Source organism: Vicugna pacos, chromosome 11, assembly GCF_048564905.1.
Source record: "Vicugna pacos chromosome 11, VicPac4, whole genome shotgun sequence".
Lineage (NCBI taxonomy): Eukaryota > Metazoa > Chordata > Mammalia > Artiodactyla > Camelidae > Vicugna > Vicugna pacos.
This window is the reverse complement of record NC_132997.1, coordinates 35,988,758-36,006,844: the sequence shown is the minus strand read 5'-3', so window position 1 is coordinate 36,006,844 and position 18,087 is coordinate 35,988,758. Positions and strand designations below refer to the sequence as shown.

Here is an 18,087-nt window from a genome sequence, read left to right as displayed (position 1 = left end):
CTCATCAGAGAAATGGCTCAATTTAGTAGGGATGCTCATTGCAAGAAAAACATGCTTCTTTTATGCCATCGACTTAACATGGATTGTTGAAGAGAAACCCCCACCCCCATTATGACAGTCATGCAGAGCGGTATTTCTGCATGTGGTGACTGATTCATAAATTCAGTCCCATCGTGAAACTTCAGGTCCGTAGGATCTAATATTCTGACTTTGGATCCCTGAGGGAGTCAGAGGTGTCCCCTGAGACCTAGAGAGCAGAGCCACACAGTAGGAGAGTCAAGGGGGCCAAAATGAGAACAGAAGTGAGAGCAGATGGCGAGATGTGATGTGGGAGAGCCCTGGGATCATGTGGGTCCTGGCTGAGGGGCTCTGTGGGAAGGTCTTCAGGAGTAAAGGGCCTGGCAGGGGAGGAAGGTGCCTAGGTATGATGACCTCCTGTCAGGAAAGCTCCAGGAGAGCCCGCATTTCAAATACATTCCCCTGGCCTGTCCTATCTTCCCTCCCAACTCTATACATTCAGCAATACACGTCCATCTTCTTGGCCAAGTGCTGGGCTAGAGACCTGTAATTTGCTCAAGTCCAAGGTGTAGACTCTGCTCCCAGGTGGCTGAGCGTTCCTTATAATAAAGTCAAGGGTAAGCCATTGTAGGTAGAGGAGCAGGTAATTAAAATCAAAACCTGTCCCTCTCCCACAGTTCTTATCATCACTGTTCTTTCTTCTGACACTTTAGGATACACGGGATTGTAGCAAAGCTCCCCAGGGGAAAGCAGATTCAGTGCTCTGGGGATAGAAGTCGATGAGGACCCACCTTGGCTGTGCTGAGCAGGAGAACTTCCCTGGTGAGTGACTCCCACTGAGACCTACTGCCCCGCTTCAACTGTCTCCTAGGGATTCAGGGACAACCCCACTGTCCTGTGAGCAGACCGCTTTCTACCCAAGTCTACATCACACGCACACAAGGCAACATGAATTACAATATCTCTTGTACATTGCACTGATTGTCAAAGTCTTTTATTTAAGTAGATATTTACAAACGCAGACGGTTGGAGGGAGAGAGGAAGGGACAGAGGTGGACACAGATGGGGGCTGGACACAGAAGAACACACGTCTGTGTATCCCAAGTGACGACTTCCACTCAGTGGCTCAATTTCTGTTTGTGAATTAAAGTGTATTGAGATTAGAGCTGAAACGAGATTGAAGAAAAAAACCAAACCTCTATAGCTTAAAGAAATCCTCACTTTCTAAAACATGTTCTGAGGAGGGCTAAATTGGGAAGGAGCACTTTGGAATGGAACAGTGTTTCTCAGAAGCAGTGACATCCCTCCCTCTGGTGGCCGTACGGGGAATGGCATGTGAGCTGCTGGCTCCATGGATGTCGGACAAACAGGCAACATTCACACAAACACAAAATCAGTCTCACTGCTGGAAGAAAACAAATCCTCTAAGGTCAAAATTTGGGCTTGCCTTCTAAGTCCTTGTCTTGATCATGCCATGAGCGGCCACTTACCAAGGGTGGGGTCTCAGGGAGTGTTGATGGAGGCCCTGAGCTGGGCCCTGGGTCCACAGCAGACAAGAGGGAGGAGGCCGCTGCCTCACAGGACCTGCAGGGAGAGGGTGGGAACGTGTTGGGGCCACTTGTCCACATCCCCGCCCTGTGTGTCTGGTGCAGAGAAGTGAGTCTATCCAAACAGAGACATGTAGGGCACTTTGAAGTTTCTATTAACCATAAAACACAGACACAACAGGCCGCAAGGAATATGTTATCACCTCTAAGAATAATCCGGAATTGTAAATCACAGACACCTCAGGAAGAGTGGGCGGCCCGGCCCTGAAGGCGGCGGGAGGCAGCCGAGCCAGACGGATACTTACAGCGCGTCCCTCTGCTCTGGCTCTGGCTCTGGCTCTGGCTCTGGCTCTGGCTCTGGCTCTGGCGCTGTCGCAGGCAGGAGAGCTGGAGCTGGCGCTCCACCCAGAGGGGTTTCCCCAGCGGGTTCTGGAGCTGGTGCTGTAGCTCCAAGAAGGGAAACTCTCATCAATAGGACTGCTTTCCCACGTGTCTCCCAAAGCCAGGGGAGCCCTCACTGCTACTCAATCAAATCTCACTCCAGGATTCCACCCCCAGGGAGTCTTCCCAGGCTCTGCTCTGTGGGGTCCAGTGCCGTCCCCTCCCCACCCACCAGATCCCCCACCCTGCATCCTCCTCACCATCACTGTCTGCCTCTGGGAGTTCCAGTTGCTCCAGCTGTGCCAGGAGGAGGTGGGCCTGCTGCTCCAGGTCTGAGCCAGGCATGCTGAGCTCTACGTAAGCTACAACGGTCTTCAGGCATGGGAATTCTGGAGGCTGGTGGAAGTCGTCTGGGTACTGGAACAGCCAGGTGCCCAGGATGGAGGCCATGGCCCTGGGTGCAGTCAGGGGGACACCAGAGTCAGAGGCTTAGCCTTTCCTACCACATTGGGCTCCCAGGGTAGCCCTGCAGGGACCGGGGACTTTTTGCCTTTGGCTCCTGCCCATCCAGAGGCCGGCTCTGCTCCATGTCCCATCTCAGCTGGCAGTGTGGGCAGAGGCGGGCTTGGACACAGAGGAGGGGCTGCTACAAGCCTTCTGAAGGGACAGCACTGGCTCAATGGCGTGACCACCTGTCCACTGCTTCAGGGACACCTGTCACACTGCTATGTCCCTCTCCCTGCCCCTCCCCACTGGATGGCACGTCTGTGAGGACAGGCAGGCTGTGTGCTCTGCGCACTGCCCTCTAAGGGACACAGGAGCTGCTCTATGAGTGCCTGAGCCAGGAGGGAACAGACAGGCTGTGTCGGCCATCCAGGCTGCCCACGGGCCTCCTCACTCCTCAGACTTTAGCTCCTGCACCTGCTGGCTGCACAATCCTCCAGGGACCCTGCCTGGGTCTCCTTCTGCCCCTGCCACTCAGCATCATCAGGATGGGCTCAGCTGTCCCCTGAGGCTCCCTGGGTCCCCTGAGCACCAGCTGAGTCCCCACCATTGAGGCTACACTAGTTGGTGGGCACGATGCTCTCTACCCCTTGTGGTCTGTGTCTCCCAAAGGGCGTGTGGGCAGGGATGGGATGGATAGGGGATGCTTGTGGGTTTTCTTCACTTTTGACTCTGTCCTCTGACCTCCCAGATGCCCCTCACAGTGCCACAGTCGCATCCACAGCTCTCTGGGTCTTGTCTCTTCTTTGCCAGGGGAAGCCCTAGGACTTCTGCTCTCAAGCCAGACTCACAGGATATGCGGGATCCAGGATCCCGCCCACCTCTGCCCAACCAGAGAGCCCATAGCTTCACACACTATTTGGGGAAGGAGTCCTTCCCGCTTCAATCCAAGAGACTCACTGCTTCAGCTGGTGCAGGGGTCCCCCGTCCTCTTCCGTAACAGGGAGGACGCATCCGTATCTAGAGGAGAGCAGGAAGGCGTCACATGGACTGTCCCGAACACACTAGCTGGATGTGCTGTCTAGTGTGACAGTGTGACACCCGAGAGAATGGAAGCCCTGGAGGGCAGAGCTGATGTCTGCTCGATGTATTAAATGATGGTTGTTCCTAGAAAAGCCCCTGTCCCTGGGGGCCCTTTCTATACATTTGAGGAATGAGTGAGTGAGCCCACCTGGCCCCAAGGCGCACATCTCAGTGGGCCTGGGACCCCACTTGTCCCTCCCAGGGATCACTGTTCTCACTCTCCCAGGACAGGGACAGCTAATGGCGTCACCGATCCCCTTTGAAATGGGAAAACAGTTCCACCCGTGGCCAAAGTCCCAGTGACACAGGAGGCAGACGCTAGCTCTTGGGCAGGAGGACAATGAAATTCGCACAACCACAGCCCCGCCAGCTGCCCTTTCCGTGAGCCAGGTCCCCGGAGAGCACCTTCCATGAAGATCTCCCTCTGTTCCTACCCTCCTAGGGCCTGATCCTCTCTTGACCCCAGCGTGCAGGGGGGACACTGAGGCTCAGAGAGGTAGAGGAACAATGCCTCATGGCTCTGATGGTAGGTGGCCAGGTCCCCAATGTCCCATGAAGACACAGTGCTCACCTTTGGAACAGATGGTCCAGCACCTGCTGGGCGGTGGCAAGAGCTCGATAATTGCCCAGAAATGTGTTCACGTAAGAGGGGTGCCCGCCCAGGACGGCAGGCACCAGCTTTGCCACCAGCTTCTCCAGCCTGTGTCGCTGGAGGCTCCAAGCCCTGTAGGCCTCATCCCCGCTCCCTGATGGTCCAGCTCCCCCCTGGGGTGGAAAGAGGAAAGACATGGATCAGAGGCAGCACCGGGGACCCCCAGGCACTTGGGGCTGGAGATTAGACCGAATCCTCAAGCCTCAAGCTCTTGTGCCTGAGGTGGAACAGGGGAGCCCTGAAGCAGATCCTAGGTTCTCGGCATCACCAGTACCTGGGGCGAAGGGCGATGATGAAATGCATCAGTGTCTCAGATCCCTGTGTCGGCACCACAGTGCCGGCCCCTCCCTGCATGGACCACATCATCCCCGTGACTGCTGTCACAGCATCCCATTCTAGGGATGAGAACACAGCGGCTGAGCCTGGGGTGGGAGGGCTCAGGATCTTCAGGTTAATGTGGACACGTGGGGATGGAGAAGAAACAGGACAACGTGTAGAAAAATGCAGAAATACCCTTGACTTCACATAGACTGAAGTTCTGTCCGAGTCTCTTTCTGAGATTCGGACTCATATGTGGGCACTGACTTTGCGTCTGGCCAAGGCAGGGCCTGGGTTGTGACGGCAGATGGGGGAGACGGGGCATCAGATGCCTTTGCCAGCAGCTCTCTTAAGAGGCAGCCCAGGGGAGTAGCGGGGCAGCAGCGGGGCCCGGGGCTTCCTGGGTGTGGAGTCTCCTCGCTCGCACTCACCCTGAGCGCGTCCTGGGCTCTGCTGCTCTCGTGGGGCACCTGCGCCTCCTGCAGGGAGGTGGAGCGGGGATCTCCGTGGACCAGGTCCTGTCCCGTCCCGTGTGTGGAGTCCTGTAAATACAGTGCCCAGAGGCCAGGCAGGAGCCTCAGAGCCCTGTCTGGTTCTCCGACCCACTAGACATCTCCAGTCCTGACACACATCCACCACTGTCTGCACAGACCTCCTTCAGGGGCAGAAAAGCTGACAAAGTGGGTGCCTTGTATTCCCGTTGACCCAGAGATGATGCCCCTCAGGAGTCCTCTTTCCCCCTTATCAGCCCTGTCCTTGGGTGCGGCCATGACAGGACCACCGGGTCACCAAGTGTTCAACAAGCCATTCCTGCCCAGAGGGGACACCTCCTCTCAAGTCCCCCTTCAGCGACGTGGAGATGAGGGAAAGTGGGCCTGCCCAGGGAGGGCCCCCCATGGAGGCCGGTCCCAGACTGGCCTTCTCCAGGCCACCCAGCGTTACCTTAGGTGACCTCCTCAAAATAGGCCACAGGCGCCTGGGTGGAGGGTTCCACAGACGCCTACAGCCACCGAAGAACCTCGCAGTCCAGGGTTTCCTGGCGGAGAAGCCCCGGGAGACCGGGAAACAAGAGGAGAACATCCTGTGTCTTCAACTGTCTCCAGCCAAGTGCGCTGGCTCTGGAGCTGTTGTCCAAATGTGGGTGCCTGGTAACCAGGTTCCATTTCGGTTGGGGTCTGTTAAGGAGGTGATGTCACTTCCTGGGGTCCACTTCCTGGAACCCCCTCCTCAGAAGACACCTCCACATGAGCCCTCTGGGCTGCTTGCCTGCTCACGCCCTTCTCCACGCAAACCCGCACCTTGCACAGTTAGAGCAGCCCCGCCGTCTCTATAGCTGCCGGGGGAGGTTCTGCAGGCAGCTTTGAGGAGACGCCCTGGCTTCCAGAATCCACTCCTCATCCTTACCTGTTCTCCATCCTGGGGAAGTCCTGGTGTGTGTCCAGGCCGGTGTGTCTCCCCAGCTGCCCAGTGGGAATGATTCTAGAAAGTACTTCTAGGGATGTCCTCAGGTGCAAGTGGAATAAGGCCTAAAAAATTGGAGAGTCATGTCACCTGTAGGTGTTGCCTGCAACCCAAGTTATCTTCCTCTGACTTCCTCCTCCACGTCTGTTCCTCTTATGATGGGATGCGATAATTCTTATTCAATGTCATTGTACACGGGTGTCTATGTGTGTGTCTTTGTATATGTGTGTGTGTGTGTGTGTGTGTGTGTGTGTGTGTCTTTGTAAACCAGTGCTCACACTCTGTGTCGCCAGCAGGAAACTGTCCCCACACAGGAGAAATGGGCAATAGCATCCTGAGGTCTGAGGGTTTCGGTTTTCTAAAGCAAACCGAGTGAGAAAGTCTGAGGCCCTTGCTGGAAGGTTAGAGCTCATGAGTCAAGGCCACGCAGGTAGCAGGGCTGGAACTGGGATCAGAGACAGCCTGTGTCCACTGTGCACACTCAGTAGCACAGTCCTGGGAGCAGGAAAACTGTCCGCTTCTCTGATTACACAGTCTGGCAGGCTGAACTTCTCCAGCTGGATATGCAGTGACCCAGGGACAGATGGGCAGGTGGTGGCTGACATCGGTAGAGTGACGTGACCATCTCATAGGCTGCTTCCCTGCATTCAGGGAGCTTCCGTCCAGGTAGGAGGAAGGCCAGCGAGTAAACTGAACGACAAGGAAGGATGTGATCAGGAAGTAATCTTTGTTCTGATGGACTACAATGGGGACGTGAGAGAGAGCAAGGCCACGGGCAGCATGGCATGGAGGAAATGACAGTAGGGGCCTCATGACCGGGGGGCCCAAGATTCTCAACTCGGCATCAGAGATAGCAAGGTCAGGGCGAGAGGGTGCCCACCCACAGGGAGCTGGCCTCTACCTCTAGCTCCGTGTGGCGGTCTGGCCTAGCTGCTTACCAAGGTCACTTCCTCCTGTTCGTGGGCACAGATGCGGCTGGACTCCATTTCCCGGCCTCCCTCACAGTCGGGCACGCTCAGCTGTTGAGGTCTGACGGTGGCATGTGAACTTCAGCACAGCCCATAAAAACCTCCTACACGTTCTCCTTCACGTCCTTGAGACCTGAGAAGCCATACGTCGAAATGATAGATTCAGTGGATAAAAAGAACCTGGATCCCTGAACTCTGGCTAGGAGAAGAGCTACCCACCAAGGAAGATAAGCCCCTTTTGGACGTTACGCAAGTGAAGAAAAGCCCGGGATTGTATTAAGCCACTGAGATATTGGGGGTTCCATGTTCAGGCAGCTCCCACGAGACCGATTCACTGAAGTCACTGTGTCATTGCCACGGCTGCTCATTTGGCCCTTTCTCAGCCTTATCATATTACCACTTACCTTTTGACTTTCAGGTCACTTTTCCTTCCTATAGGTCCCACTCCCTCAAGTGGGATGGCAACAGGGCAGTCAGAGGTCTGCCCTTGTAAGGTGAGTGCTTTCTCTGTTCTCTGCTCCTTAAAGTGGATTCTGCCTTCACTGCTGTAGCATGTCAATGGATGCTCTTAGGGCCCTTGAAGCCATTTGTACTCTTAGGTGCTTTCTCTTTCAGTTCGCTTAGACGACATGCTTTCTGGACTAGCACGAATACAGTCCTTATCTCAGGCCTTCCCCAAATTGTGATCATGTCTGAACTAGCGGGGCCCGGCTGAGTAGGACAGAACTGCCCAGACGCTGCTGTAGCTGCTTATTTCCATGTCCGACTGTATGCTTTTTCAGGACAAGGAGTATTTCTTGGGCACCAGGCACAGTATCAGGCACACAGGAGGCGTTCAACGAACGCTCGCTGAAGGAACGAATAGGGTCACTCCATGTCGTCAAACACACCGGGATGCTATGGAAAGAATCCGCAGCTTTTGTTTTCCCCCTCCACTTTTTGGTATTTTACTTAAAAAGGTTGATTTATATAGACAGGCATTTGGGCAATTGATTAATCTTTCTTCATCATTTTGTCAATTTCCCGTGGAGAGCACAACTTGTCAGTGATACGTGAACATGCATTTATTCTTTGGAACAATGTCTTTGGCTGTGAGCTACCACAAGATCTCGTATGTATTTCCCTGTGCCATACAGTATAATCTTGTTCATCTATTCTGCATCTGCCTGTCAGTATCTGCACATTTCCAACTCCCAGTCTGTCCCGTCCCACGCCCCTGCCCCTTGGCAACCACAAGTTTGTTTTCTATTTCTATGAGTGTGTCTGTTTTGTATTTATGTTCTTTTCTGTTTTTCCTTTTTTTCCCCTTCAAAACCATCTTTAAAGCAGCAGCCTAGGGAAGCCTGCTTCCAAGATGTCGAAGGCGTGGCCTGGGCCGCGCGCAGAATTGGGGCGGGGAGAGTGGCGGTATGGGCTGTGCGGGAAGGGCCAGAACAGGACGGGAGAAATCTGCGGAGCAGGGGCAGGGGAAGGGCTGGGCCAGGAGCGGAGAGCCCGGTTGGGGCGGTCTCGGCTGGGCGGGGTGAGCCGGGGCTGGGGGCGGCGTCGGCTGCGCGGGGAGAGCCGGGGCGGGGGTCGTTCTCGGCCGCGCCGGGAAAGCCGGGGCTTAGGGCGGGGGGCGATCTCGGCTGCGCCGGGACAGCTGGGGTGGGGGGCGTCCTCGGGCGCGCGGGGAGAGCCGGGGTCGGGGTCGGTCTAGGCCTCGCCGGTAAAGCCGGGGCATGTGGCGTGGGGCGATCTCGGCTGCGGCGTGACAGCTGTGGTGGGGGGCGGCCTTGGCCGCGCGGGGAAAGCCGGGGCGCGGGGAGAGCCGGGGCGGGGGTCGGTCTCGGCCGCGCCGGGAAAGCCGTGGTTGGGGCGTGGCGCGATCACGGCTGCGGCTGGATGGTCTGGTCCGGAGGCGTCCTTTGCCGTGTGAGGAGAGCCGCGGCGCGGGGAGAGCCGGGCGTGGGTCGGTCTCGGCCGCGCCGGGCGAGCCGGGGCATGGGGCGTGGGGCGATCTCCGCTGCGGCGGGACAGCTGGGGTGTGGCGCGAACTTGGCGTGGCGGGGAGAGATGGGGCGGGGAGAGCCGGGGCGGGGGTCGTTCTCGGCCGCGGCGGGAAAGCCGGGTTTGGGGCAGGGCGCGATCTCGGCTGTGGCTGGACAGTCTGGTCCGGAGGTGGCCTCTGCCGCGCGGGCAGAGCCGGGGCGCGGGGAGAGCCGGGGCGGGGGTCGGTCTCCGCTGCGCAGATCATGGCGGGTGGGGCCTGCGGGCGGGCGGGATCCTGTGGACAGCGCTGAGACGCCTGCCGAGACTGTTGAGAGGCGCGCGCCTCCCGGATGCTTGGCCTGAGGTGGCGGCTGGGGGCTCGGTGCCTGCCTGGAGGCCGCAGGGTGAAGGCGGGCCTGGGGCTGGGGCTGGGGCTGGCGTCCCTCCAGCTCTGAGAAGGGACCCGCGCCCGCGCACTACCAGCTAGTCATCACCTGCAATGTCTCTGGGACTAGGTCCTCCAAGCATATCTCCAAGCTTGCCTATCACCAGGGTGTGGTCATTGTGACCTGTCCTGGCTGCCAGACACACCACACCATCCCCGACAACCTAGGGTGGTTCTCGGACCTGGATGGGAAGAGGAATATTAAAGAAATGCTGGCAGCCAGAAGGGAGAAGGTATGCCAAGTGGCTGGCAAGGGGGTCCAGGAGCTTCTTTTAGAGGCTGCGGGGTCCCCCAAACCCACCAGTGCTGTGGCAGGGGCTGAGGACCAGGATCCCACCCTACCTGGCAGGAAGGAGGCCAGCTGACCCACCTTCTGCCTTCAAGGAGGATACTCTGGCCCTGGGACGCTCTGGACGTGACTTGTTGTTGTTGTTGTTGTTGTTGTTGTTGTTGTTGTTGTTGTTGTTGTTGTTGTTATCAATAGCTATCAGTTGCAGATGTGGGGCCTGGGAGTCTCCTGCTTTCCCTGGCTCTGGAGTCAAAATGACTCCCGAGAACACTCTGAGGGCTGCAGCTGGGGCCTTCTGCAGCTGCAGGCCATGTCCCAGTGGGAAGGGGCTGGACATGGAGTCTGAGCCCCTCCTGGCTGCGGCTGTGTGGCCTTGGGCAGGTCACTTTGCCCCTGTGAGACTCTGTCTTCCTGTCTCGAGATGAAAATGCTCAGAGCGCCACCTTGTCAGGAGGACAGGCAGAAAGACAAGACTCAGAAGAGACATGGGGTGGCTCAGTCCTGTCCCAAATGTCAAGGCGCCCATCTTGCTGGCTCTCAGGGATTCCAGGAAAGGATGGCCAGTTAGCCAGTGAACTTCCTGGGTGCAGGACCAGCACCCCCACAACCCTCTGCAGATCTTGTCCCTCTGGCCAGACGCAAGGAGGCCCCACAGATCCTTCTGTGGCACCTGCTGTCCCCTGGACAGCCCTGGTGAACAAGTGCCAACCTCAGCCCTGACTTTTGGCCACTGGGCAAGCGGTCAGGAAACCAGGCCTCTCGCTGTCTCCACTGACAGGCCAGGCAGCCGTGGTGACAAAGGGAGTGGGTGCGAGGGGTGCTGTCTGATGGGCGGTGGGCCGCGTGCCCTGCATTTGTCTCCCAGCCTTGTTTGACTGTCTTCTCAGGATGTTCCTGTGTTTATGAGAGCGTGTTTACTTCCAGAAGCCTTCTGGGCAGTGTGAGCTTCAGCATTAAACAGCAGCCACCATCTTACAGGGTCCTGGCAGGATGCGCGCTCCCGGTTGCCGACCCCGTCGGCCCTGGGCCTCAGCATGGTTCTCCAGGCACTGGCAGTCTGTGCTCTGACCCGGTTACCCCTGTCCTTCCCCTTGACGAACAAGCCTGCATTATTCCAGCCCAGAGCCCCCCGTTCCATTTGTGAAGTCCAACCTGGAAGCTGAGCCAGCAGCCCCACCACGGCCTGCTCTCCCACAGAGGCCCCAGGCGACCCACTGGCCTTGAAATGCCTGAGCTGCAGGGCTGGGTAGTGGCTTGGCTGCCTAGCTGACCCCAGACGCTTAGGACCAGAATTTGGGGAGGTCCTGGGAGCTGGCTGGACTCTGAGAGTGCAGGGCTGGGCCTTGGAGGGCCACTGAGACCAATCCCGCCCTCCACGGATGTGGAAACGGAGGCCTGTGGTTTGGATAGGTATGCTAGCTGTTTTTTATTGTCTGTTTTCTGACACTTTGACACCTGGGTCCCACTGAGCCTGGAGGGGCTGCCCCTCCCAGCGCTAGTCAGTTCCTAGAGACAGTAGAAGATGCCAGTGAGCACACCCGGGGGGGGGGACAGACAAGTAGGGGCAGCCCCTCCACCCAGAGATGCTGATTCCTCCCACCTGCTAGTCCTGCCTCCCTGTTGCTCCCCATGGAAACCACAGGAGAGGCTCTTGCCACTGTTTCACCTCCCCTGCCTCCTGACCCGCGAGGACCCTGCTGATGCCCCTCCAAGGACAATGCCCCATCTGCACGGATGCTTCTCAGCCCAGCCAGGGCCCAGTGGTCCAAGTGAGCCTACTTTGTGCGAGGCCAGGCTGCCACTGATTTCAAGACTTCAGAAGGACATCTCGGATGCGAAGGGACACATCACAGGAAGGTCCATATATTTTTCCTTCTAAGCCATGACTCAGGAGTAAAAGCAAAATAACATTGTGTTCAGATCCAAGAGACTCAGAGAGTTTGCCGCTCTCAGGCTGTCACTGAGAGTGAGGACGGGTGGTTTGAAGGAAGAAGTGAATGAATCCGAGAAGGAACGAGTGGAGAGTGAGACATGAGGGTGGGAAATGGGTGAGTGCAGGTCTGTCTGACAGTCATGACTGTGTAAATCAAGCATCGGGGGTTAGTAAGAACAATTATCATGACTAATGAGAAGGCAAAAACCTCTGTGGTTCAGTGTTGTGTCCTGGCCATCACCGGCCACCCTACCAGGGCTCAGGAAGCCTGAGCTGAGGTAGAAAGGGCAGAAAAAGTCTATACACTAGTCATTCCTATCCATCTGTGTAAGAAGAATTGCACACCATGAGCAAGTGGGAATGATTCCTGGAATGCAGGATGGCTTCACCCTAGCAAAATGCATGACAGTGTGAGGAGAAAAAACAGGATCATCTCAATGAATGCTGAGAAAGGAATGGATGAATTCACCAGCATCTTCTGAATTTCATGGAAACATGAGAAATTTAAAGGGTCATATTCACACAATGTTTTTTTTTTCCAATAACTCTAGCCCAACTGGATAATAACAATTTTTAGAAGTATCACAGCATTCTATACCACGTTATAGCACAATATCACTTCACTCTGTTCCTCATGCTATGGGTCGGTCTTTTAGAGCCTCATCAGAGAAATGGCTCAATTTAGTAGGGATGCTCATTGCAAGAAAAACATGCTTCTTTTATGCCATCGACTTAACATGGATTGTTGAAGAGAAACCCCCACCCCCATTATGACAGTCATGCAGAGCGGTATTTCTGCATGTGGTGACTGATTCATAAATTCAGTCCCATCGTGAAACTTCAGGTCCGTAGGATCTAATATTCTGACTTTGGATCCCTGAGGGAGTCAGAGGTGTCCCCTGAGACCTAGAGAGCAGAGCCACACAGTAGGAGAGTCAAGGGGGCCAAAATGAGAACAGAAGTGAGAGCAGATGGCGAGATGTGATGTGGGAGAGCCCTGGGATCATGTGGGTCCTGGCTGAGGGGCTCTGTGGGAAGGTCTTCAGGAGTAAAGGGCCTGGCAGGGGAGGAAGGTGCCTAGGTATGATGACCTCCTGTCAGGAAAGCTCCAGGAGAGCCCGCATTTCAAATACATTCCCCTGGCCTGTCCTATCTTCCCTCCCAACTCTATACATTCAGCAATACACGTCCATCTTCTTGGCCAAGTGCTGGGCTAGAGACCTGTAATTTGCTCAAGTCCAAGGTGTAGACTCTGCTCCCAGGTGGCTGAGCGTTCCTTATAATAAAGTCAAGGGTAAGCCATTGTAGGTAGAGGAGCAGGTAATTAAAATCAAAACCTGTCCCTCTCCCACAGTTCTTATCATCACTGTTCTTTCTTCTGACACTTTAGGATACACGGGATTGTAGCAAAGCTCCCCAGGGGAAAGCAGATTCAGTGCTCTGGGGATAGAAGTCGATGAGGACCCACCTTGGCTGTGCTGAGCAGGAGAACTTCCCTGGTGAGTGACTCCCACTGAGACCTACTGCCCCGCTTCAACTGTCTCCTAGGGATTCAGGGACAACCCCACTGTCCTGTGAGCAGACCGCTTTCTACCCAAGTCTACATCACACGCACACAAGGCAACATGAATTACAATATCTCTTGTACATTGCACTGATTGTCAAAGTCTTTTATTTAAGTAGATATTTACAAACGCAGACGGTTGGAGGGAGAGAGGAAGGGACAGAGGTGGACACAGATGGGGGCTGGACACAGAAGAACACACGTCTGTGTATCCCAAGTGACGACTTCCACTCAGTGGCTCAATTTCTGTTTGTGAATTAAAGTGTATTGAGATTAGAGCTGAAACGAGATTGAAGAAAAAAACCAAACCTCTATAGCTTAAAGAAATCCTCACTTTCTAAAACATGTTCTGAGGAGGGCTAAATTGGGAAGGAGCACTTTGGAATGGAACAGTGTTTCTCAGAAGCAGTGACATCCCTCCCTCTGGTGGCCGTACGGGGAATGGCATGTGAGCTGCTGGCTCCATGGATGTCGGACAAACAGGCAACATTCACACAAACACAAAATCAGTCTCACTGCTGGAAGAAAACAAATCCTCTAAGGTCAAAATTTGGGCTTGCCTTCTAAGTCCTTGTCTTGATCATGCCATGAGCGGCCACTTACCAAGGGTGGGGTCTCAGGGAGTGTTGATGGAGGCCCTGAGCTGGGCCCTGGGTCCACAGCAGACAAGAGGGAGGAGGCCGCTGCCTCACAGGACCTGCAGGGAGAGGGTGGGAACGTGTTGGGGCCACTTGTCCACATCCCCGCCCTGTGTGTCTGGTGCAGAGAAGTGAGTCTATCCAAACAGAGACATGTAGGGCACTTTGAAGTTTCTATTAACCATAAAACACAGACACAACAGGCCGCAAGGAATATGTTATCACCTCTAAGAATAATCCGGAATTGTAAATCACAGACACCTCAGGAAGAGTGGGCGGCCCGGCCCTGAAGGCGGCGGGAGGCAGCCGAGCCAGACGGATACTTACAGCGCGTCCCTCTGCTCTGGCTCTGGCTCTGGCTCTGGCTCTGGCTCTGGCTCTGGCTCTGGCGCTGTCGCAGGCAGGAGAGCTGGAGCTGGCGCTCCACCCAGAGGGGTTTCCCCAGCGGGTTCTGGAGCTGGTGCTGTAGCTCCAAGAAGGGAAACTCTCATCAATAGGACTGCTTTCCCACGTGTCTCCCAAAGCCAGGGGAGCCCTCACTGCTACTCAATCAAATCTCACTCCAGGATTCCACCCCCAGGGAGTCTTCCCAGGCTCTGCTCTGTGGGGTCCAGTGCCGTCCCCTCCCCACCCACCAGATCCCCCACCCTGCATCCTCCTCACCATCACTGTCTGCCTCTGGGAGTTCCAGTTGCTCCAGCTGTGCCAGGAGGAGGTGGGCCTGCTGCTCCAGGTCTGAGCCAGGCATGCTGAGCTCTACGTAAGCTACAACGGTCTTCAGGCATGGGAATTCTGGAGGCTGGTGGAAGTCGTCTGGGTACTGGAACAGCCAGGTGCCCAGGATGGAGGCCATGGCCCTGGGTGCAGTCAGGGGGACACCAGAGTCAGAGGCTTAGCCTTTCCTACCACATTGGGCTCCCAGGGTAGCCCTGCAGGGACCGGGGACTTTTTGCCTTTGGCTCCTGCCCATCCAGAGGCCGGCTCTGCTCCATGTCCCATCTCAGCTGGCAGTGTGGGCAGAGGCGGGCTTGGACACAGAGGAGGGGCTGCTACAAGCCTTCTGAAGGGACAGCACTGGCTCAATGGCGTGACCACCTGTCCACTGCTTCAGGGACACCTGTCACACTGCTATGTCCCTCTCCCTGCCCCTCCCCACTGGATGGCACGTCTGTGAGGACAGGCAGGCTGTGTGCTCTGCGCACTGCCCTCTAAGGGACACAGGAGCTGCTCTATGAGTGCCTGAGCCAGGAGGGAACAGACAGGCTGTGTCGGCCATCCAGGCTGCCCACGGGCCTCCTCACTCCTCAGACTTTAGCTCCTGCACCTGCTGGCTGCACAATCCTCCAGGGACCCTGCCTGGGTCTCCTTCTGCCCCTGCCACTCAGCATCATCAGGATGGGCTCAGCTGTCCCCTGAGGCTCCCTGGGTCCCCTGAGCACCAGCTGAGTCCCCACCATTGAGGCTACACTAGTTGGTGGGCACGATGCTCTCTACCCCTTGTGGTCTGTGTCTCCCAAAGGGCGTGTGGGCAGGGATGGGATGGATAGGGGATGCTTGTGGGTTTTCTTCACTTTTGACTCTGTCCTCTGACCTCCCAGATGCCCCTCACAGTGCCACAGTCGCATCCACAGCTCTCTGGGTCTTGTCTCTTCTTTGCCAGGGGAAGCCCTAGGACTTCTGCTCTCAAGCCAGACTCACAGGATATGCGGGATCCAGGATCCCGCCCACCTCTGCCCAACCAGAGAGCCCATAGCTTCACACACTATTTGGGGAAGGAGTCCTTCCCGCTTCAATCCAAGAGACTCACTGCTTCAGCTGGTGCAGGGGTCCCCCGTCCTCTTCCGTAACAGGGAGGACGCATCCGTATCTAGAGGAGAGCAGGAAGGCGTCACATGGACTGTCCCGAACACACTAGCTGGATGTGCTGTCTAGTGTGACAGTGTGACACCCGAGAGAATGGAAGCCCTGGAGGGCAGAGCTGATGTCTGCTCGATGTATTAAATGATGGTTGTTCCTAGAAAAGCCCCTGTCCCTGGGGGCCCTTTCTATACATTTGAGGAATGAGTGAGTGAGCCCACCTGGCCCCAAGGCGCACATCTCAGTGGGCCTGGGACCCCACTTGTCCCTCCCAGGGATCACTGTTCTCACTCTCCCAGGACAGGGACAGCTAATGGCGTCACCGATCCCCTTTGAAATGGGAAAACAGTTCCACCCGTGGCCAAAGTCCCAGTGACACAGGAGGCAGACGCTAGCTCTTGGGCAGGAGGACAATGAAATTCGCACAACCACAGCCCCGCCAGCTGCCCTTTCCGTGAGCCAGGTCCCCGGAGAGCACCTTCCATGAAGATCTCCCTCTGTTCCTACCCTCCTAGGGCCTGATCCTCTCTTGACCCCAGCGTGCAGGGGGGACACTGAGGCTCAGAGAGGTAGAGGAACAATGCCTCATGGCTCTGATGGTAGGTGGCCAGGTCCCCAATGTCCCATGAAGACACAGTGCTCACCTTTGGAACAGATGGTCCAGCACCTGCTGGGCGGTGGCAAGAGCTCGATAATTGCCCAGAAATGTGTTCACGTAAGAGGGGTGCCCGCCCAGGACGGCAGGCACCAGCTTTGCCACCAGCTTCTCCAGCCTGTGTCGCTGGAGGCTCCAAGCCCTGTAGGCCTCATCCCCGCTCCCTGATGGTCCAGCTCCCCCCTGGGGTGGAAAGAGGAAAGACATGGATCAGAGGCAGCACCGGGGACCCCCAGGCACTTGGGGCTGGAGATTAGACCGAATCCTCAAGCCTCAAGCTCTTGTGCCTGAGGTGGAACAGGGGAGCCCTGAAGCAGATCCTAGGTTCTCGGCATCACCAGTACCTGGGGCGAAGGGCGATGATGAAATGCATCAGTGTCTCAGATCCCTGTGTCGGCACCACAGTGCCGGCCCCTCCCTGCATGGACCACATCATCCCCGTGACTGCTGTCACAGCATCCCATTCTAGGGATGAGAACACAGCGGCTGAGCCTGGGGTGGGAGGGCTCAGGATCTTCAGGTTAATGTGGACACGTGGGGATGGAGAAGAAACAGGACAACGTGTAGAAAAATGCAGAAATACCCTTGACTTCACATAGACTGAAGTTCTGTCCGAGTCTCTTTCTGAGATTCGGACTCATATGTGGGCACTGACTTTGCGTCTGGCCAAGGCAGGGCCTGGGTTGTGACGGCAGATGGGGGAGACGGGGCATCAGATGCCTTTGCCAGCAGCTCTCTTAAGAGGCAGCCCAGGGGAGTAGCGGGGCAGCAGCGGGGCCCGGGGCTTCCTGGGTGTGGAGTCTCCTCGCTCGCACTCACCCTGAGCGCGTCCTGGGCTCTGCTGCTCTCGTGGGGCACCTGCGCCTCCTGCAGGGAGGTGGAGCGGGGATCTCCGTGGACCAGGTCCTGTCCCGTCCCGTGTGTGGAGTCCTGTAAATACAGTGCCCAGAGGCCAGGCAGGAGCCTCAGAGCCCTGTCTGGTTCTCCGACCCACTAGACATCTCCAGTCCTGACACACATCCACCACTGTCTGCACAGACCTCCTTCAGGGGCAGAAAAGCTGACAAAGTGGGTGCCTTGTATTCCCGTTGACCCAGAGATGATGCCCCTCAGGAGTCCTCTTTCCCCCTTATCAGCCCTGTCCTTGGGTGCGGCCATGACAGGACCACCGGGTCACCAAGTGTTCAACAAGCCATTCCTGCCCAGAGGGGACACCTCCTCTCAAGTCCCCCTTCAGCGACGTGGAGATGAGGGAAAGTGGGCCTGCCCAGGGAGGGCCCCCCATGGAGGCCGGTCCCAGACTGGCCTTCTCCAGGCCACCCAGCGTTACCTTAGGTGACCTCCTCAAAATAGGCCACAGGCGCCTGGGTGGAGGGTTCCACAGACGCCTACAGCCACCGAAGAACCTCGCAGTCCAGGGTTTCCTGGCGGAGAAGCCCCGGGAGACCGGGAAACAAGAGGAGAACATCCTGTGTCTTCAACTGTCTCCAGCCAAGTGCGCTGGCTCTGGAGCTGTTGTCCAAATGTGGGTGCCTGGTAACCAGGTTCCATTTCGGTTGGGGTCTGTTAAGGAGGTGATGTCACTTCCTGGGGTCCACTTCCTGGAACCCCCTCCTCAGAAGACACCTCCACATGAGCCCTCTGGGCTGCTTGCCTGCTCACGCCCTTCTCCACGCAAACCCGCACCTTGCACAGTTAGAGCAGCCCCGCCGTCTCTATAGCTGCCGGGGGAGGTTCTGCAGGCAGCTTTGAGGAGACGCCCTGGCTTCCAGAATCCACTCCTCATCCTTACCTGTTCTCCATCCTGGGGAAGTCCTGGTGTGTGTCCAGGCCGGTGTGTCTCCCCAGCTGCCCAGTGGGAAT

At 56.6% G+C, this 18,087-nt stretch overlaps 2 protein-coding genes across 2 annotated transcripts; both read right to left on the bottom strand.

The window, feature by feature from the left end:
- Nucleotides 1-993: 993 nt before the first annotated feature.
- LOC140699751 (ral guanine nucleotide dissociation stimulator-like) lies at nt 994-5,566 on the bottom strand. The gene is made up of 8 exons (XM_072972294.1): nt 5,386-5,566; nt 4,875-4,985; nt 4,045-4,238; nt 3,351-3,410; nt 2,207-2,400; nt 1,871-2,006; nt 1,509-1,602; nt 994-1,151 (listed from the first exon to the last, which is right to left on the bottom strand). The coding sequence occupies exons 1-8, from the start codon at nt 5,521-5,523 to the stop codon at nt 1,137-1,139; spliced, it is 942 nt and encodes a 313-aa protein (XP_072828395.1). The 5' UTR covers nt 5,524-5,566; the 3' UTR covers nt 994-1,136.
- A 7,596-nt stretch (nt 5,567-13,162) lies between these two features.
- Nucleotides 13,163-17,735, bottom strand: LOC140699750 (ral guanine nucleotide dissociation stimulator-like). The gene is made up of 8 exons (XM_072972293.1): nt 17,555-17,735; nt 17,044-17,154; nt 16,214-16,407; nt 15,520-15,579; nt 14,376-14,569; nt 14,040-14,175; nt 13,678-13,771; nt 13,163-13,320 (listed from the first exon to the last, which is right to left on the bottom strand). The coding sequence occupies exons 1-8, from the start codon at nt 17,690-17,692 to the stop codon at nt 13,306-13,308; spliced, it is 942 nt and encodes a 313-aa protein (XP_072828394.1). The 5' UTR covers nt 17,693-17,735; the 3' UTR covers nt 13,163-13,305.
- Nucleotides 17,736-18,087: the final 352 nt, after the last annotated feature.